We start from the raw sequence: 22,141 nt of genomic DNA on the forward strand, positions 1-22,141 counted from the left end.
CCATCAGTTTCTCTGCCATTTAAATATTTTTCTTGAGGGCTTGGCACCCATAGCACAGTGGTTAGGGGGCCGGCCGTAAGCACCAGGGCTGGCAGGTTCGAACCCGGCACAGGCCAGCTAAACTACAACAAAAACAAGAAAAAAATGGCCGGCGTTGTACTGGGTACCTGTAGTCCCAGCTACTTGGGAGGCTGAGGCAAGAGAATTATTTAACCCCAACAGTTTGAAGTTGCCATGAGCTGTGATGCCACGGCACTCTACCCAGAGAGACATAGTGAGACTCTGTCTCAAAAAAATTTTTTTTTTCCCTTGGGGACTTACACTATAGTGACTACAGGAAGTGATGGTTAAACCATAAAAAACTGGTTTATTCCTAATAACATTCAGCAAAGGAAAGATTGTAATTGAAATAAAATAAAGGAGATTACAGTTTTTCTATTTTGGCAATTTAAAAACACTATCACAAGTCAGCATGGCTCCCATTTAAAAGGGTTTTTTAAAATTACCTTCAGAAACTAAGAACACAGAGGCCCTGTCTTCCATAGTAGTGGAGCTAATTAGGATAAGAACTAGAGAGGGATTTGGACTAATGTTTCCTAGATCGCTTTGTTAGTTCATACCCTGTGGACTAGGAATCACAAAAGTCCATTTTAGGGAAAAAGTATGTAAATAAACCACTATATATTTAGGCACATCAATATTTTACACCCCTTCCCCTATAAAGGAAATCTTATAAATAGGGTCTTAGTTCCCAGCTCAGATTTGACTCTGGCAGCAGCAAAGACAAAGAAGAGGAAGAAGGGTCTGTAGATCACACTGAACAAAGCTCCGGGGTCCCTCTGCAGAACTGTGGGGTGCCTAGAAATCAACTAGTCTAATTTGTCATGTTTTTCAGATGAAGAAATTAAGGCCCAAAGAGAAATGCTGTGTTCAAATCATCACAAGTACATTTTGGAGGCTGGGTTTGAATCCAGGGCTCTATTCTGCTGGAAAGGAAAAGGAGGACTCTAGGGCCCTTTTCCTAATAATGAGGTAAAATGTGTTTGGATTAATACATTCCTTTGGGGGGGGACATACAAAGTTAGTCAGGTGCCTTTGTAGAGTGCCACCTCATATTTAGGCAGATACGACTTCAAATTCTAAAAACAGATTCTCATACATTAAATTGGAGTTTACAGAAATATCAGCAAAAGGAAATACAACAAATACAACTCTGTCCCCTCCAGAGAATATTTACTTGCAACTCAGGATAATTTGTCATGTGCATTACCTACTCAGAGTTGTCTGTCACTCACATGCAGGAAACTTATAAGAAGGCTGGAAAAAGAGGTGGGTAGTGACTTTTAGGTTAATACTAGATTATTTGTCAAAAGTGAAGAGAAGAGAGCCTTATTAAGATGACAGTACAAGGGCTGGGTGCAGTGGCTCCGAGCACTCCAGGAGGCCAAGGCGGGAAGATTACTTGAAGGCAGGAGTTCAAATTCAGCCTGAGCAAGATTGAGACCTCTGTCTCTACAGAAAAATAGAATGTGTAGCCGAGAATCATGGTGTGTGCCTGTAGTCCCAGCTGCATGGGAGGCTAAGGCAGGAGAACTGCTTGAGCTCAGGAGGTTGAGGTTGCAGTGAGGTATGACAATGCCACTGGCATCATGATATGTACCCTAGTACCAGCCTCTTGGGAGGCTAAGGCAGGAGGATCACCTGAGCCCCAGGATGCTGAGGTTGTAGTGAGCTATGACAATGCCATTGTACTCTAGCCGGGGTGACACAGTGAGACTCTGTCTCCAAAAAAAATAAAAAAAAGGGTACAAGGTAATACTTCCTAGTATGCCATCTATTTCAGTAGCTTCAAAGTCACAGAAGATGATGTATTTCTGTCAATCTCATGTACTGCAGGCTGACGTTATGACTCGTACTCCAATACATAGTGCTATCTATCTTGCCTCTTATTATTACTTCTTTTTTTTTTTTTGTAGAGACAGAGTCTCACTGTACCTCCCTCGGGTAGAGTGCCGTGGCGTCACACGGCTCACAGCAACCTCTAACTCTTGGGCTTACGCAATTCTCCTGCCTCAGCCTCCTGAGTAGCTGGGACTACAGGCGCCCGCCACAACGCCCGGCTATTTTTTTGTTGCAGTTTGAACCCACCACCCTCGGCATATGGGGCTGGCGCCCTACTCACTGAGCCACAGGCGCCGCCCTCTTATTATTACTTCTAATGGTTGTTTATTACACTTAAGCTTTCCCCTTGTGGGCAAGATGTAGAAAGATTTGAGAGTTGGAAGAACTTGAGAATTGGAAACATTTAGCATACGGTCAGGAAGTTATCCTTCAAGAATCTGCCTGCCCACGTCTTTATCATTGAAGGTTTTTATATCTGTATTGCTACTGAAAATTCTTTTTCCCTAACATAGGTATCAAAGAAACTAAAGCATACTCTCAAATCAATTATTTATGTGAAATAATCACAACGTGTAATTAGCACAAAATGGCTATTTTGTATATTTTGTATCATTGTCCAAACAAACATGAAGTCTCTAAAGTGGGGATTTTGCTTTTTTAGACACCATTTTCTCCCTAGGTGTTAGCCAAGAGTTTTGTATGGTGTAACAGGCATTCAGTCACTATTTACAGAATAAATTGCTTTATTTAGTACAGATTTATTAAGAAATGGGAGGAGGAGAGCAAGTAATTTATACAAGTTGGTTGCTTTTATTAAATTAAAACTAAACTTAGGTTGGTCCAGTGAAAGTAGGCTAGATATTGGCATAAGTTTCTTTTGGAAAGGCAGGGAAGGTGAAAACAGAGGTTATCTCTATAGCTTACTGTAGGAGGCAGTCCTGCCCCCAACTCCTTGCCATGGGTGGGCGGGCAGTGCTTTGTCTCTGGGCTGAAATATCAGCCACTGATCTAGAGGAACAGCCACCAAGGAGGGGCTAGGGCGTCTATCCTGCACTGCAGCCTCAGGCCCTAGGAGATGGGGGTGCTGCGCAGAAGGAGAGAGGTGACCCAGATGTAAGGAGCAAAAGTAATTCAGAATCTTTCCTCTCTTGACCACTCCTATCCCACACCCCCTTCCACCCTGACTCAATCTCCACAGTTCAAACTTACTTGGCAGCCGCATCTTTTCTCAACTGTTCATGCTTCATGAGGAGATTTTTCCGGTCTCTGAAAGCTTTTCTGACCTTGTACCCTTTGTAGACAGCTTGGATTTTGAAGGCAGCAATGTCTTGTATGGCTGCGATGGACAGGGCGCCGTGCTCCAACATGAACTGGATCACTTCATGGCGCTCACCAAGCAAAGCATAATCAAGGGGTGTGTATCTGAAGCAGAAGATTTGTTTTGTTGAGTTTTAGAAAGCAATTCAAGGCACAGTTAACTTAGCAATATTATTATGGAGCAGAAGAAAACTTCATTCTAAGATGTGGGATATTTCCCAGGGGAAGCCATCTTCTCTATAGCAGGGCTGTACCTCTTTCCTCCGACAGGCATAGAACAAGGTTGCATACAGCTAGGGGTCAGGTGTTTTATCCTGCTAACCATGTCGATTCCTGAGTTTGGCTCACTGGCTCACAAATTTGGGCTATTGGGAACATTACTTTATAAAAATGATATTTTCAGAATTCAAATTTGCTAACAGTACCAAAATTAAAGCCCCCGAATAGCCCCAAATTCTACCTTCCAACAATGAGAATGATGACTGTTACTTCATACATGACTTATTTGATGTTTCTAAGCCCCAGCTTCCCTCATCTTTTAAATAAGATAATACGTCCCAGACTTTGAATGAGGAGAAAATGGAATATAAATGTAAAAAGAAGGGAATTGTACCTGGCATAAAGGAAGAGCTAATAAACGTTAGCATTGCTGCTTGGTTTGGTTATCATAAATATTGTTTCCATAGGACCCACTAGTATTTATGACCACCTAACGACTGCCACTCCTGCTAATTCCTCCTGGGGTGACTATGACTAGTCCAGTGCAACAACAGAGGTGTTGGAGAAATAATCAGGTGATTGATGAGGTGGAAAAAACGATGATTATATGGATGCATGATTAAACACAGAAAACCATCCAATGGTTAAAACAAATGATCTCTGTTTAAAACTCACTTAAGGGGTTGGGGTTAGACATAAAAGAAAGAGACTTTGCATGTTAGGGTGGTTTGGTCATTTGAGTAATGGAACCCTGAGTTTGGAAGGAAGCCCCAAATGCTGAAATTAAGGAACCCCCATATTAGGGCAGCTCAATTTGCCACTCAGGAACCACAGATTATAAATAGAGGTGCCTATATAAACTTTAAAACATTATCTATAAGTGGATAGCATTTTGTAAAGTCAGAAGAATTAAAAAAATTACTATATATTCCACAATATCTTTTATAACTATACTTTCTGTGGTGGAAAAAGTTATCATAAAGGCATCAAACAACCAAGAGTAGAGTTAAATTGAATTTTAGAGGTAATTTAGTTCAGCATCTTCATTTTATAAATGAATAAGTAAACCCAGAAGGGTTAGGCAACTTGCCAAAGCAACTGGTTTCTACAGAATGCAGATTAGAACTAAGATCATATTTCCCAGTTCTATAATCCTCTACAACACATGTAGCAATTATTGAATATGTTTTTTACAGAATAAAACTGTTTCTAAAACCAATGTACAAACAACATATATATTTAGTAAGCTTGATAACTGTTCTATAATTATTGATATATTTACATAGTATATAAATGGGATTATCAAAATGTGACTTATGAAATAAAATTCAAGGTAAACTATGCCTTTACCTACAAATATGACAAAAAGAATAACATGTTGCGTATTATACCCCAAAGAATGCTGGAGTGGGAGTCAGAAGACCCATGTGACCCTGAGCATTCTCTCAACTTGTCTGAGCTTCTGTATCCTCATCTGTAAAAGTGGAGAGGAAGAAGAGAAGAACTAGGTCTCTCAGGCCATTTCTAGGTTGAAAATTGCATCTTAATTTTTTAAATTATATTTAAAAAACCTATTTTTATTACCAGAAATTTCCAACATTAAAGGGTAGAGAGAGCTGGGTACGGTGGCTCATGTCTACAATCCCAGCAGTCTGGAGTGATGCCACACACCTATCGTTACAGCTACTGGGAGCCCAGGGCAAGAGAATCTCTTGAGCCTAGGAATTTGAGGTTGCTGTAAGCTATGATGATGTCGCTCTTATCTACCCAGGGTGACAGAGTGAGACTCTGCCTCAAAAAAAAGAGGGAGAGAATAGTATAATAACCCTCTATACACTAATCACCCTAATTTCATAACTTTTTGCTACATTTGCTTCATCTAACATCTTCCTTTTTATCTTTGCTAACGTATTTTACAGCAAATCTCAGAAATCCTATCACTTAATCTCTGTCCACTTCAGTATTCACCTATTAAATATTATAGCCCAGTCACGATGTCATTGTTCTATAACAAAATTAACAGGAATGCCTTAGTAAAACCTCATGCCCACTACATAATAAAATTTCCTGAGTTCTCTCAAAAAATGTTTTTGCAGTTGGTTTATTCAAATCAGGATTCTCAATTTTTGATTCAAAGAGACACAACATCTAACAAGGTTTAAATATTAATGTCCTTATCTAGTGTTTAAGCAACAGACCACAGTGACTATTACTACTGAATCTTTCTTCATCCCAAATTCAATATAGAAACATCCGAATGCTATAGAATATTTCCATTGATGTGAGAGCTGTCAGTTATTAACTGAAAGTCAGCGTCAGGTGGCATAACGTATGTCTGAGCCAGTACATCAACTGGTTAGCGTGAATACCTGAGAAGTAAAAATTAGCACAACAGTGATGGTAACCGGCCAGGAAACAAAGCAGATGGAGACAAGAGGTAAGATGCAATTGGACTTGCCATGTGGGAATGGTCTGAGGGGATGAGCAGAATGCCTAAACTGGAATGCCAATAAACATAAAAGAAAGTGCCAAGCCCTGACGTTTGTCCATCAAGGTGCATTGCTGATGAGTCACTAAGGAAGACTGGAATATTGTTACTGTCTCTTTTTATCTATAGGTTGGCAGTACAGTTAGGTGGATTTTTCCTTCAGTCTTCTGTTCTATAATCAACGTACGTTTATTCTAGGAAGGAGTAAACACTTACTTAGGTCTGAAATTCAAGGGTTAGCATAAAAATGGAAATGGAATTACAAAAACATTCTTTTCATTGTTTTCTTAAACAAGAACCTGGGTTCTTGGGCAACAACCCCAGTATAACTCTATGGACCTTTTATTTAAGAAATCTATGTTGGGGCAGTGCCTGTGGCTCAGTGAGTAGGGCGCTGGCCCCACATACCGAGGGTGGCGAGTTCGAACCCAGCACTGGCCAAACTGCAAAAAAAAAAAAAAAAAAAAGCCAGGCATTGTGGTGGGTACCTGTAGTCCCAGCTACTCAAGAGGCTGAGGCAGGAGAACCACCTAAGCCCAAGAACTGGAGGTTGCCACAGAACTCTACCAAGGGTGACAAAGTGAGACTCTGTCTCTTAAAAAAAAAAAGAAATTTATGTTTGAGGCCCGGCGCAGTGGCTCATAGCACTTTGGGATGCTGAGGTGGTGTACTGCCTTGAGTTCACAGGTTCAAGGCCAGTCTGAGCAAAAGCGAGACCCTGTCACTAAGAGAAAAATAGCTGGGTGTTGTGGCGGATGCCTGTAGTCTGAGCTACTTTGGAGGATGAGGCAAGAGAATCACTTGAGCCCAAGAGTTGGAGGTTAACTTCACTGACCTTATGCTAGCCACAGCCAGAAAAAGGTCTAAAGTTTCCTCATCTGCAAAATGTGAGCTTGTCCTCTGTAATATCTAAAGTTCTGAACAGCTATTAATCCCATGAATTTAAATCAACGTTTCAAGGAAATTTTGCTTATTGCTTCTGGTTCAGAATTGCTTAGTGTAGTGTTTCCTTATGAATATACCTATAATTTATAATTCCATATTTAAACTTCAGATTTTTTCAATCTAGCAGAAAGGTTGTAAGATGAACACTGTTATACTATTTTTTATCAATAGCTTACCTCTCCTCATTGTTTTCCATCTGATTAGGGAAAGCAGCAAAGTCTAGTAGTAATTTAATGGCATCAAGGTATCCATTGTTACAGGACCAGTGCAAAGCTGTTCTTCCCTGCAGGAATGAATAAAAATCAAGGACGTCTGGAGTAAGTATTTTTGGACATATGGTTATTTATGCTAACTCAAAAATATAAGCAATTCTCTCCTCAAAGTAATTACAAAAGGGGAAATATTACAGCTACAGTAGAGAAAACGGGTAGTATCTTAATCAAGTGATCATAGCTCACACTGTTAAGCAGCATCATGTCTCCAGAGGTGACACCCAGAGAAGGATTCAATATAACTTACGTTGATATTCTGACCAAAAATATGAAACATGAAGCTAATTATGTTAAAACATAAGACAAACTCAAATTGAGTCAAATTCTATAAAATAAACGGCCTGATTCTTGAAAAATTTCACTGTCACGAAAGATAAAGGGATAAAGCATTACTAGAAACAAAGAGGGATAGTCCATAGTGTTAAAGAAGTTAATGAGGGGGCGGCGCCTGTGGCTCAGTGAGTAGGGCGCCGGCCCCATATGCCGAGGGTGGCGGGTTCAAACCCAGCCCCGGCCAAACTGCAACAACAACAACAAAAATAGCCGGGTGCTGTGGCGGGCGCCTGTAGTCCCAGCTACTCGGGAGGCTGAGGCAAGAGAATCGCTTAAGCCCAGGAGCTGCAGGTTGCTGTGAGCTGTGTGAGGCCACGGCACTCTACCGAGGGCTATAAAGTGAGACTCTGTCTCTACAAAAAAAAAAAAAAAAGAAGTTAATGAGGAAGATATCACAATCCTAAATCTGTACACATATAATAACACAGCTTATACATATATAGGACAAAAATTGATAAAAGGGAAGATGGTCAATCTATAATCGTAGTTGGAGGGTTTAACCCATCTTTCATGACAGTTGACAGAACAAACGGAAGGGCGGCACACTTACAGAAGACCTACACACACAATTGAGGAACTGGCCCCAGAGGACAGACACAGAGCACTGCAGCCAACAACGGCAATGCAGAATGGCAGCACTTTTCAAAATTGATCATAAAGAAAGTCTCAAGGGTGGCGCCTGTGGCTCAAGGAGTAGGGCGCCAGTCCCATATGCCGGAGGTGGCGGGTTCAAACCCAGCCCCGGCCATAAACCACAAAAAAAAAAAAAAGAAAAAAATGCACTGTCTTGTAAAAACCTCCACATCCTAATTCCTGGTACCCGTGAAGATGTTATATGGAAAAGGACAGTTAAGGTAGAATTAAGGTTGCTAATCAGATGACTTTGAGATGCGGGCGATTATCCTGGATCATCCAGGTAGGCCTGATACATAGGATGTTACAAAGGTTTTGAGATGCACAAAAATCAAGAACCATAAAATCTGCCTGGACGGAAACAAATGAAGCCCTCTCAGTAATGCTGATAAACTGAGCAAGTTAAAACTTGCACTGGTGAATAAGAAAGGATACTGTTGACTGTGTTTCTTGAAAGTGAAATAATGAACCATAACGCAGTTTGTCTCAAAACTTTTGTAGTGACCCACATGTAATCACAAAAATCTTTATAAGAGAAAGAAGGAGATGGGAAGGTGAGTGTCAGAAGGATACAGTGAGAGGACTCAACCAACACTGGAAGAAAAAAGACCATGAGCCGAGGAATGTGAGCAGCCTCAGGAAGCTGGAAAAGTCAAGGAAATGAATTCTCCTTTAAGGCCCCCAAGACTATTTTGGGCTTCTGATACCCATTAACAGTAAGATAACAAATTTGTGTTGCTCTCAGCTGCTGTTTGTTATAGCAGGAATTTTAAATACAATTTTAAAAAATAATGAGAAAATGCTTAACAGCCTAGAAATTAAACAATATCCTTTTAAATAATCCATGCATCACAGAATAAATCAAAATAGAAGTTCAAATTATTTGAACTGAATGAAAGTAAAGGTATAAGTTAAACTTGTAGCATACAGCTGAAGCAGTGCTTAAAATAAGCATACTTTAATACATACATTAGGAAAGAACATTGAAATGAAATCAATGATTTAAACTTTTATTGAAAGAATGTCAGAAAAATTAGTAAATCAAAGCTAAGGAAAGTGAATGGCAGGAAATAATAAAGATAAGTGCAAACACCAGACAACAAACACCAAATGCCAAGACCATATTACTTCAATAGGAAATTCTTCTAAACATTTAAAAAAGAAGTAACACCAATCTTATATAAACTCTTCTAGAGAATAAGAAAAGAGGGACTACTTCTTAACTCTTTTTATAAGATCAACATTACGGGGCGGCGCCTGTGGCTCAGTCGGTAAGGCGCCGGCCCCATATACCAAGGGTGGTGGGTTCAAACCCGGCCCCGGCCAAACTGCAACCAAAAAAATAGCCGGGCGTTATGGCGGGCGCCTGTAGTCCCAGCTACTCGGGAGGCTGAGGCAAGAGAATCGCCTAAGCCCAGGAGTTGGAGGTTGCTGTGAGCTGTGTGAGGCCACGGCACTCTACCGAGGGCCATAAAGTGAGACTCTGTCTCTACAAAAAAAAAAGATCAACATTACCTTGAAAGAAAGAAAAATTATTGGATAATATCTCTCATAAACATAGATGTAAAAATCTTAAAATATTAGGAAATAAAATCATCAACATATAAAAGTATGTAGCACAACGTAAGTGGAGCTTACTCCAGGAAAGTGAGTGTGGATTAACACTGGAAGAAAAATCAATGTAATACACCACAGTAATAAAAAAGAGGAAAAAAATAAATTGATCTTATTGATAGAGACATAAACAGATTTTGACAAAAGTCTAATTATGACATAAAAAAACCTCATAGCAATTAGGAATATAAGGAAAGCTATAGCAAATATCATAGTCAATGGCAAAACATTGAAAGCTTGCCCTCGGAGAAGCCAGAATTAAAGATGCCAATTATTACCAATTCTAGTCACACTGTATTAGAGTTCCTAGCTAATAAAATAAGGGAAGACAAAGAAATGAAAGGCATTAGGACAAAAAAAAAAATGTTTTTGTAAAAAAAAAGTTATTATCCACAGACAGCCTGATTAGTAATGTAGAGAATCCAAAACAATACACATAAAAACAAACAGAACTAGAAAGCAGCCTTATTTACATCAATGTTTTTCATCTGTTTTTGTCTCACTTGAACCTATAGTCAAACTTCTGTGGCACACTTAAATTATGTTGATGAAAAAAAATGTTAAAAAAAAAGAATACACCTTTATTTGTTTATTAACACAAACAAAATGCACCATCAGGATCAAAAAATAAAACCATTTATTATAATTTGTAATAAAAAGGTAACAATTAAAATTCTTTTTTTTTTTTTATTTTATTTTATTATTTTATTTTTTTTTTGTAGAGACAGAGTCTCACTTTATGGCCCTCGGTAGAGTGCCGTGGCGTCACACAGCTCACAGCAACCTCCAACTCCTGGGCTTAACAATTAAAATTCTTAAAAACACTTTATATTTTTGTTTATAATTTCAAACTTAATGAGATATCTGAGCTCAACCTTTTTTAGAACAGTGGTTCTCAACCTGTGGGTCACAACCCACAGAAACTGTATTAAAGGGCCAGGGCATTAGGAAGGTTGAGAAACCCAAGGTTTCTTCTGAGAAATTCAACCAATATCTTCTTTGCAAGGTTGAATTTTGGACAGGCATACTCTTAAATCTTCTTCCAAGGATTCTAGCTGTGATCGATTTTTGTTTTTAATAGTCTTCGTTGAAGAAAAGCGTCTTTCACATAAACATGACATTGAGAACAGAAGTATTTCTATTGCTTTTTTTGTAATATGTGGAAATTCACCCTTGAGAGATAACCAAAAGGTTGTAATATCTGTTGTTGAATATTTTAATCGCTATCCTCTGTTATTTCTTATTTCTGTTAACTCTTTCTCTTCTGTAATACTTAAATTTGCTGACATACATGCACTTAAAGGGATTTCTCACCAAATCCAGAAACCATATGTCAAGTGTAGGTACAGGGAAATATTTTTCAAAATTTATGTACAATAAATCTAAAGTTTCTAAAATTCGTTCAATAAGATTTTTATCCAATTTATACCTTTTCACTAGTTCAAACATTTCTACCGCATTTTCTCTTTTAATCCTTTCCTTCCAGGCAGTAATTTTTCTCTGAAAGCATTACTTTTATCTGTAGATGTGAAATATTTTCATGATTTCCCTGCATACTCTTAATAAGAGGATTCAAATGCTGAAATAAATCTGCGAGGAATGCAACTTTATCACACCAAACCTCGATATAAACTAAATCACCAAATTTAGAATGCTGCACTTTTTAAAAGGTTGATAACTTCTTTTAAATTCATAAAATCTTGACAGAACTCTTCCTGGAGCTAACAGTTTCACTTCCGAATGCAGGAAGCTGCCAATGAGAAGCATCCACTGAGGAACATAATCCTGCAAATAATCTTGATTATAGCGGCCTGCCTTTTATGCAATTAATAATTTTAATAGTGTTGTATAGGAACTTTTATAATTCAGACACTAAAGATTTTGATGCTAGCACTTCTCTGTGTAGAAAACAGTGTGTAAAAATAATTTTTGTATTCTTTCTTTGCACAAGTGTAACAAATCCTTTTATACCTCTGGACATAGATGGGGCTCCATCCGTACAAATATTTATGCAGGAGTCCCAAGACAAGTTATTAGAACTAAAGTAATTATTGATCAAATCCAAAATATCTTGGCCCTTTGTTGTTGTTTGAAGTGGCTGACAAAATAAAAACTGTTCTATGATTTCTTCTTTATATACAAATCTAATGAATGCTAAAAAAGTTGGGGTTTACCAATGACTTTAGTAGATTCATCCAACTGAATTGCAAACATGTGTACTTCTTTGAGGTGAAATATATTACTTGAAATTCTATATTTTCTGGGCCGTACCTGTGGCTCAAGGAGTAGGGCGCTGGCCCCATATACTGGAGGTGGTGGGTTCAAACCCCACCCCACAAAAAACTGCTCCCCCCCAAAAAAAGAAATTCTATATTTTCAGATAAATCCTTAATATGTCAAGAAACTGTATTATCTGAAAGAATTTTTAAAATGTCCTTTTTGTATTCTTCTCCAAACATTGTTGTACAATTGTACAGCAAGCCGATAAAATAACATTCTGCAATTGTATGAGATTTCATTTTCCTAGCTATGGTTTCTGCGACTGTGTAACTCACTTCTTGTGCTTTATCTGATATTGTTTTATATTTGGTCCGTAGTTTTTCAGTATTACTGAGTGCAAGTCATTTGAAATATTCCACTGGCTTTTCAGACAAGTGGGAATGTCTGGATTGCAAATGTCACTTTAATTAGAAGTTGAAGCTAGGAACCATAGCTTCAATTGCTAATGTTTTGCCACAAATTACGGATGTGGTGGACTTCCTTTACTATGTATGAAACTGAATGCTAAATAATCCTCATTATATTGACAACTAATTGTTTTTTGTTTTTAAATTTTATTTTTATTTTATTTTATTTATTTATTTATTTTTGAGACAGAGTCTCACTATGTCACCCTGGGTAGAGTGCTGTAGCGTCACAGCTCATAGCAACCTCAACCTCTTGGGCTTAAGTGATTCTCTTGCCTCGGTCTTCCAAGTCGCTGGGACTATAGGCGCCTGCCACAACGCCCAGCCATTTTTTGGTTGGAGTTGCCATTGTTGTTTGGCAGGCCCAGGCTGGATTCGAACCAGCCAGCTCCAGTGTATGTGGCTGGCGTCCTAGTCGCTGAGCTACAGGCGCCAAGCCAACAACTAATTGTTTTTAATTTAGTTGCTGAGTTACTTGATGAAGCAATATTCGACACACTATTGTCATCTTTTAATTTTTTTCTTTACTAAAAACTTGTCCATTTTAATTGAATGCTATATAATAAAAATAAAAAATGCCAAATCAAAAATAATAAAAATAAATAAGTAAACAACTCATACTTTTGAAAAAAAATACTGGTATTAATTAAACACAGTAAGAAAATTTTCAAAACTATGCTTTGCAAGGTAGCTGAGTCTAAATATTTCACTATTTCAAACCTAGACAGAACTGTATGAGACATTCAGTATAAGCTACACTTGCTTATTAGGTGCAACAAGGGATTGCTCACCCATAAGTCTTCATTCACTTCAGACGATTTCAACATATACTGGTGTTCACTGGGGCAAATCCTTGTCAAGTTGCACTGTCTATGGACATGTTCCAAAACTTTGTTTTTCAAGGCTATACCCCACCCACTTTAGAAATAAGCTGGTATTTATTATAACAATAAAATATTTATTTATCATAACAATAGTATACTTGTATAATCAATTTAAAGAGGTTTTAATTTTGATATGTATACTTACTGTGTTTTGAATTTCTTTCAAAAATAATTAATGATCTTTAAAAATTTTCTTTTTTGGGGGGATCACTTAGGGAAATTTATTTATTTTTATTAGATCATAACTGTGTGCTTTACTGCATTTATGGGGTACATGGCACACCAGTGTGCTGCAGCACACCACTTGAAAATCACTGATCTACATAAACAATCTGACAACACTGGCAACTTGGTAAAGTATAAAAGGTACTGTAAAGTATAAAAGATGCATTCTTAATAACATAAGGACAGGACCATATTTTTATTTATTTTTAATTGTGTTACTTTTATACATGATAACAATCTTGATAATGATTTGTTGAATGAATGAATAGAGAATGCATTTTCTGACTTGGGAAAAAATCATATCTAAGAGTTAAAATAATTAGCTGGAGATGTACAGATTAACCTATTCCTTTAATCAGTTTGGTAGTATATATCGGATCCTAGTCACACTCATATATCCCTCTTTGCTTTGATTCAATAATGTCACTTGAGAGAATTATCCTAAGAGAATAATCTAAAAGAAAAAAGTTAAATGCACAAAGATGATTATTGTAACATTATCTATAATAATGAAGAAGCAATGCTCTAGTTTCTCTTCAGAATGAACAAATCTTAATAATGAAAAAGCATCCAGCAATAGGTTGCTTATTTTATTTTAAAATTTGGATCAAAAACATAGTTTAGGTCCTGACTCCCCTAACCCTAGTCAAGATCACCTTGGGGCAACTACTTAAACTTATATGAACTTTAATTTCCTTATTTATAAAATGAGAAAATAATAGTACTACTTTATAGGTTGCTGTGAGGATGGAATGAACTATTAAACATAAAGCTCTTAGAACTTTGGAATATTAAGCATTCATAAGTATGAAAAGGATTATATATCAAATGAGAAAATATTGGTGATAATTTTAAGTAAATAAAATGTTTTAAAATCACATTATAGTATATGTATACTTCTATGCATATGTAATTTTTTGTAAAAGCCACAAAATTATTCCTTGTCTATTTGACTATGTTAAATTATATATCAATATCGATGAGAACAGAAGAGAACATGGACAAATAAATTTCATAATTAACAGATGGACTTGTGGGTGATCTCTTCGTTTTGGTAAATTGCTGTTTTACTCGAGTTTATAGCACAGAAGAAATCCTCTAAACTCTTTTAAGCAAACTTAATAAAGAGAAGAGCCAGAGTTCCCACCTCTTTGTCTTGAATGTTAGGGTCCGCGTTGTTCTCCATTAGCACGGCCATGCAGTTGATGTATCCTCCATATGCAGCACATTGCAAAGGGGTTCTTCCCGCATAGTCTTGCACATTCGGGTTGATTTTATTTTCTATCAATATCTGACAAACATCAGCATTTCCTCCCAGTGCTGCCCAATGTAGAAGAGAATGTCCGTCTTGGTCAACTAGATCTACCCTTGCCCCACCTGGAAAAGCAAAAATATAATGAAAATGTCTCATATCAATAGCATTTATCAAAAAGGATAAATGTTTAAAAAACAGTCCCTTAAATGCTTTACTCTGATGGAAATGCTTCCACATACATTGTCTACTTCGGACTTTTACAATAAGCCTGTAAATCAGTCAGGGTAGAAATTACTCCCCTTTTATTACATTGCCCAGTATACGGCACACAGCGCCTAGGTGTGGGACACACCTACAAATTGAACTTTAACCTTACAAATGCAAACTAATCTAACTGTACCCCCACATTAATCCCAAATTTAAAACACAAAGAAAATATGAAGTGCTCAAGGGCAGTGAAACTCCTCTATACTATAAAGGTGGGTACATGTACCAGAGAATGTGCAACACCAAGAGTGAAGTCCCCATGAAAAGTCAAGGTGACCAGGCTGGAAAACAGATCCAGATCCCGTCTCTAAAACCAGCCAGATGTGGTGGTGTGTGCCTATAGTCCCAACCACTTGAGAGGCTGAGATGGGAGGACTGCTTAAGCCCAGGAGTCTGAGGTTGTAGTGAGTTATGATGATGCCACCGCAGTCTGGCCTAGGTGACAGGGCAAGGCCCTATCTCTAAAGAAAAAAAATGAACCCTAATATAAACTATGAATTTGGGGTGATGAGGACTTGTGCATGTAAGTTCGTCCACTGTAACAAATGCACCAGTCCCGTGGGGACGCTCACAGTCAGGAAGACTGTGCCTACATGCAGGGGTAGAGGGTGTATGGGAACTCTCTCTTCCATCTGCTCAGTATTGCTGTGAAACCTAAAACTGCTCTAAAAAATAAGATTTATTCAAAAATTTAAAAAACAATGAAACTGAGGATCAAGCAGGTAAAGTGACTGTTCTAAAACCAACTCACAACAAGTGAAGCTAGGAGTAGATCTCCAGGTTCCTAATGCCTTTTATCCTTCTACGTGTGTGGCTTTTTGCCATATAAAGTTTATTTCAAACAGAGCATGCAAGAATTCCTACCTTTTAATAGTGACTTAGCAGAGGTACTCTCAGTGACTAACCTTTAATGAGTGTCTGAATCACATCTTTGTGTCCCATCTCACAGGCTCGGAAAAGTGGAGTATGTTTCATGACATCAGTAGGGTCGACTTGAGCATTATTTTCCAACAGTAACTTCACTGTGTTCACATGGCCAGAAAGGGCAGCAGCATGTAAAGCTAAAAAGGAAGCAAAAGGAAGTGATGAAACTCCTTAACTACTTCCCCGTTTTATGATTCTAAATACGTATCTTTTCCTCTCTTGATTTCCTCATTATTTGGGCTAAATGCAACCTCAGTCTTAAGGATTCTCTCATTTATTTTTCACTATGATAGTTTTCTACCTTCCTTCCTACTCGTATGACATTCTTGCTGTTTTTTTCCTTTCTATCCTGTTGGTGTCAGTTACTGTTTAATATCTTTTTCTCTTTTAAGAGAGCAAGAGAACAAACAATGACAAAGAGAAATGATTTAAATGGTGCTGGCATTTCTGCCCAGCAACTCACTCAATAAGCACGTGCCACTCCAGGGCACGTAACTGCAGATGCCAGTGCACTGTCCCTCCCCTTGGTTACACGTGGCACTCCCTCAGCTGGGACATGAAAGCACACACATCTTACCGCATTGAGTGCATTTTCATACAAATGCAAGCAAGCTACTTCCTCAGGGCTCAATTTAAGAAACAGCAATTCAAAAATAAACAAAAACAAAAACAAACAACCCCTCCCCACCCAGCAATTCATCTCAACATTGGAGAAAAAACAGAGAGACAAAATATGGCCTCCTCTCTGGTGCCTTCCCAAAGGGTTTCAAGCAGTAATTGTGACTACGTGCGTCTTGTGTTATACTGACTCCTGCCCATGTTACTCTGCTGTAGTGTTTGGCTTATGCCATCAACCTTCAGGTTTGAAGGAACCACAGTAACACATTGGCGGCCTGGGCCAGTTCTAGGTTTTTTGGCTCCATAATGCCCACAACAGTGTATTTTTCATAAAGAGTGATCCATAGAGTAAATCTGGGTACCTATAAAAAGGCAAAATTTGGAGCTGGATACTAGTATGATGCTGGGAGTTTATCAGGGAACAAAATAGATAAAGTTACATTATAGGTAGCAAGCAAAACAAATAAACTAAAACAAACCCCCAATCAATAAAATATTGGATAGTGATGGATGGTACAACTAAAGTAATAAAAGATATTTCGACATGTAGAGAGGCTGGGGGATTACTTTTTATTGGTGATTAAGGAAAGCCTTCAAGGGAGCTGACATTTAAATTGCAATGATTCTCGCCTGTAATCCTAGCACTTTGGGAGGCCAAGGTGGGAGGACTGCTTAAGGGCAGGAGTTCAAGACCAGCCTAAGCAATTTAGCAAGACCCCCATCTCTAAAAAAGTAGAAAAAGTAGCCAGGCATGGTAGCACACACTTACAATGCCAAATACTTGGGAGGCTGAGGCAAGAGGATTGCTTGAACCCAGGATTGGAGGCTGCAGTGAGCTACGATGATGCCATTGCACTCTAGCTTGAGTAACACAATAAGACCTTGTCTCAAATAAATAAATAGATATGGCTCAGCACCCGTAGCACAGTGGTTATAGTGCTGGCCACATGCACTGAGGCTGGTGGGTTCGAACCCAGCCCAGGCCAGCTAAACAACAATCACAACTGCAACAACAACAAAAAATAGTCAGATGTGGCAGGTGCCTGTAGTCCCAGCTACGTGGGAGGCTGAGGCAAGAGAATTGCTTAAGCTCAAGAGTTTGAGGTTGCTGTGAGCTATATGATGCCACAGTACTCTATGGAGGGTGACACAGTGAGACTCTGTCTCAAAAAAAAAAAAAAAAAGATAGATAAATAAATAAAACCTTGGGCGGCGTCTGTGGCTCAGTGAGTAGGGCGCCGGCCCCATATACCGAGGGTGGCGGGTTCAAACCCAGCCCCGGCCAAACTGCAACCAAAAAATAGCCAGGCGTTGTGGCGGGCGCCTGTAGTCCCAGCTACTCGGGAGGCTGAGGCAAGAGAATCGCTTAAGCCCAGGAGTTGGAGGTTGCTGTGAGCTGGGTGAGGCCACGGCACTCTACCAAGGGCCATAGAGTGAAACTCTGTCTCTACAAAAAAAAAAAAAAAATAAATAAATAAATAAAACCTTAATCATTAAAAAAATGAGTGTATTCTGCACGAAGGGAACAGGATGGGCCAGGAATGACTTTGTATGTTTAAGGAAGGCCGTGGTAGCCGGAGCCTAGTAAGTGAGAGTGAGATAAGCCAGAAAGGTAAAAAAGTACAGATCACAAATGGCCACATAGGGCACAGTGATGGAAGATACTGTGTTGCCTAGGCTGGTATGATTACCGCAGCCTCAAACTCCTGAGTTAACGCAATCTTCCTACTGAGTAGTTGGGATTATAGGTATGTACCCCTATTATGCCCGCCTAAGGTTTTTAATTTTGTAGAGATGGGGTCTTGCCATTACCCAGGCTGGTCTTAAATTTCTGGGGTTAAACAATCCTCACATCTCAGCTCACAAAGTGCTAAGATTATAATTGTGAGCCACCATGGCTGGCTGAAGGGCTTTAAATAGGGGAATGAAATTGTCTGATTTATGCTTTCAACAGATTGCTTTAGCTCAGTGGTTCTCAACCTTCCTAATGCCGCGACCCTTTAATATAGTTCCTCATGTTGTGGTGACCCCCAACCAGAAAATGATTTTTGTTGCTACTTCATAACCGTAATTTTGATAGTGTTATGAATCGTAATGTACATATCTGATAATGCAGGAGACCCCCAAAAGGGTCGCGACCCACAGGTTGAGAACCACCGCTCTAGCTGTTCTGAGGAGAATGCACGGTAGCAGAATAGACTATAAGCAGGGAGACTAGCTAACACTATCGCAGTAAGACTAAGTGAAAAATGATGGCGGCTTGAACTACTAGGGTGGCAAAAGGAGAGATGGAGAGAAACAGAAAGACTTAGAGTATGTTTTGGAGGTGGAGTCAACAGGACTTGCTGACAGGATTTGAAATTGGATCTCTGCATGGTCTGGGAGTCCGCATTTAAACAAACATTCCTAGTAATTCTTAGGCATTCCTGAGTTTGAGAACCATCAACCTAAGCTTTGACCCACAGGAGACTCAGATAGGCACGAGCAACATTAAGTATCTGCAGCGCTACCATGTGGAAGAGAGCACAGAGTGGAACGCTTAGTTTGATAAGTTTTGGGTCAGTATGAGGAAGAACATTCTAAAGAGTTCTCAGAAGAGTTAGGTTAAGATGGAAGTAGTGAATTTGCTATATTAGAACTTCTCAACCAAATGCTAAAGGATCATTGATAAGAATGTTATAAGGTAGATGAAAGTATGATATATTATCTGTGATAATTCAGTGACTTTTACATTTTAAAAGCATAAGAACCATTTCCCAAGCCAAATGAAATTTTATAAACACTCAACATATAAAACAAGTAAAAGTTAAGTGGCTCTGACTGAATTAGAGGCGAAGGGTTACCCACTGTCTACTCTCAGCAGTACTTCAGGGACATCTATAGAAGTCTGATATTCTGGGGAACACAGTTGAGAAAACCCTGAGCTACGTTTAATTTTAAGGTAACTTCTAATTTTGAAATGCTGTAATTCTGCAAGGTGGCATCAAGTACAAAATAGAAACTCTATAGACAAATAATATCAATGTCATGTCAAAAAAAGCAGACAAAATTTCAACTAAGTAGAAGATAGGATTAATGATCATATTAAAGTTAAAGCCTTTACTATAAACTCAAATTGCTAACAACTCTTTATTTCAAAAAAACATTTGAAGAATGTGGTGGTCTCGGTATAGGGAGGGAGATTGTTAAGCATAGCAAGTCCCCTTCGCTTTCTCCCCAGTATGTTTCTACAAATAAAACACCATAGCGTTGAGACGCTCCTCACTGAGTTTTTATTTTGTTCAGTGTCATTGTGCTGGTGTGTGATTTTTCCTTCTCCTTCGGAAGTGTAATTAGGATATAGTCCTCAAGGGAGAGATGTCCTAGTGGATACTGAAGGCTAAAACAACTCTTATTAGCCAACACATGGGTAAAGGCCTCTCTTATCAGAGAAAGAGATTAAAAGCAATGTCTAGTAAGAGGTTGATGCAAGGCTGACTCGAAGCTTTGAAGCTTCTGGAGTCATGGGAGGTTATCTCTAAAATTGGTTAAGTCAGGATGCAGTAATGCTATTGAAACCTGAGAAAAAGCATAGTAAATAAGACTGGTGAGAACACACTTATGCATGTGCATTCCTTAAAATATAATTCTAAATTTTTGAAAACATAATTAATAACTACTAAATATACATAGTTTTAAGTACAGTTATTATTACACAAACATAAATAATCAGAAGAGTTACCACAGTCAGTTCTTAGGAGCAACCAGGGTTTTAAACAAAATGCCACAATTTACTTGGTAGAAACATATGCTAACTTGAAAGAGATAAACCCTTTGCAGTGATATCCCGCCAAACCCAAACTTAAAAACTGAAGATCAGGGTCAAACAATATTAGATTAGGAACAATGATTTCAAGTTATAATTTTACAAGCTTTATAGCACCACCTGTATTTTGGAACTTGAGTGAAAGCAAATCATATCTGACTACCAGTTCTCACCTGTACCTCCATATTTGTCTGCCATGTTAATATCAATGTCAGATTTTAAACTCAGCATAGTCCGAAGGACATCATCACTGCCTTTCCCAGCTGCCCACATAAAGGATGTTCTTCCTTCAAGGTCTGGATCATCTTTCACTGAAGGATGTTTTAAAAATACTTTAACTGTTTCCTGCAAGAAAAAATTGAGACAAAAGAGTAACATTTTCTGTGGTAACAAAGACAGAGTTTTGCTCTGTTGCCCCAGACTAGAGTTGGACTCAGCGTAGCTCACAGCAACCTCAAACTTCTGAGCTCAAGCAATCCTTCTGCCTCAGCCTCCTGAGTAGCTGGGACTGTAGGAGCACACCACCACGCCCAGGTAATTTTTCAATTTTTATTAGAAATAGGGTCTTGCTCTTGCTTAGGCTGGTCTTGAACTCCTGAGTTCAAGGGATCCTCCTGCCTTGTCCTTCTAGAATGCTAGGATTACAGATGTGAGCCACCGTGTGCTGCCACAAAGGCATTATTTTATTTGACATCCACTAAAAAGCAAAGTATTTTCTCCCTGCTTTTGAGTCAAATGAAATTATTTGTTATGAATGATAAAAACTATAATTTCCATAGAAAATAACAATCCTCTGCCCTTATGTAGGGTTCACATAAAGTTTGCATGCAATTTAAAGTTACAACTATTTTAGTTTCCATAACACTTCAAAAATGTAACCTAACTCCCCCATTAAACATCTTTAAAATTGAAAATGATTATCTTCAATCAAGCTTCAAAACTCTGCAGGTCACTGTTAGGGAGATGAAGACTCAGAAGTATTCAGTGTTCTACTTATTTATTAATGACCAAAATTAAAGTCACTTTTTCTTAGGCATTTTACATGCAGATACTCATATATTATGGCATGTCTCCAGAGAAAGTTTTTTTTTTTGAGACAGAGTCTCACTATGTCACCTCAAACTCAAACTCTTGAACTCTAGTGATTCTCTTGCCTCAGCCTCCTGAGTAGCTGGGACTACAGACGCCCGCCACAAGGCCTGGCTAATTTTTTTGTTGCAGTTGTCATTGTTGTTTAGCTGGCCAGAGCTGGGTTTGAACCCGCCAGCCTTGGTGCGTGTGGCCAGAGCGGTAACCACTGTACTATAGGCACCGAGCCCAGAGAAAGTTTTTAAAAATGGTTAATGCATTTATTGCATATTGATTGGTGGTCACTGAGAAAAGTAGTGTTCAAATTGTTTAAACAAATATTTTTTCAGCAATTCCTATATTCAAGCTCCTACTTTTATGGAATCATATACAATTTAGGACCCTTGACAACTTTATTTGGGGTTAATATTTCAGCACTTTAAACTGCCTCTTTCATCAGATCTCAGATTCATACAAACTTTTAGGAAGATCACATAAACTTTTGCTTGAATGGAGTTATAAGAGTTTCAAGTATGTTGACTCTCAGCCTTTTACAACAAGAAGAATTCAAGGGCTCATCTAATTCAGTCCCTCATTTTACAGATGAAGGAATTTAGGTTCAATATTGGTGGCAGATAAAGGAATAGACCTCAGGGCTGAATCACAGAAGCCTTTCCAAATAGTC

General features: G+C 38.5%; 1 protein-coding gene across 9 annotated transcripts in view; it reads right to left on the reverse strand.

The window, feature by feature from the left end:
• The window catches only part of INVS (inversin), a 214,831-nt gene that overhangs the window by 57,498 nt on the left and 135,192 nt on the right, over positions 1–22,141 (reverse strand). For all 9 annotated transcript variants that reach the window (XR_008375330.1, XR_008375335.1, XM_053567537.1 and 6 more), the window contains 5 exons: positions 20,562–20,733; positions 15,947–16,102; positions 14,667–14,896; positions 7,048–7,154; positions 3,112–3,324 (listed from right to left, as the gene is read on the reverse strand). Coding sequence is in view for 7 of the 9 variants with exons in the window: in XM_053567537.1 (XP_053423512.1) it covers positions 3,112–3,324; positions 7,048–7,154; positions 14,667–14,896; positions 15,947–16,102; positions 20,562–20,733 (878 nt within the window). In the remaining 2 variants the exon portion in view is untranslated. The remainder of the gene's footprint in view (positions 1–3,111; positions 3,325–7,047; positions 7,155–14,666; positions 14,897–15,946; positions 16,103–20,561; positions 20,734–22,141) is intronic.

The sequence above is a fragment of the Nycticebus coucang genome, chromosome 2, assembly GCF_027406575.1.
Source record: "Nycticebus coucang isolate mNycCou1 chromosome 2, mNycCou1.pri, whole genome shotgun sequence".
NCBI lineage: Eukaryota > Metazoa > Chordata > Mammalia > Primates > Lorisidae > Nycticebus > Nycticebus coucang.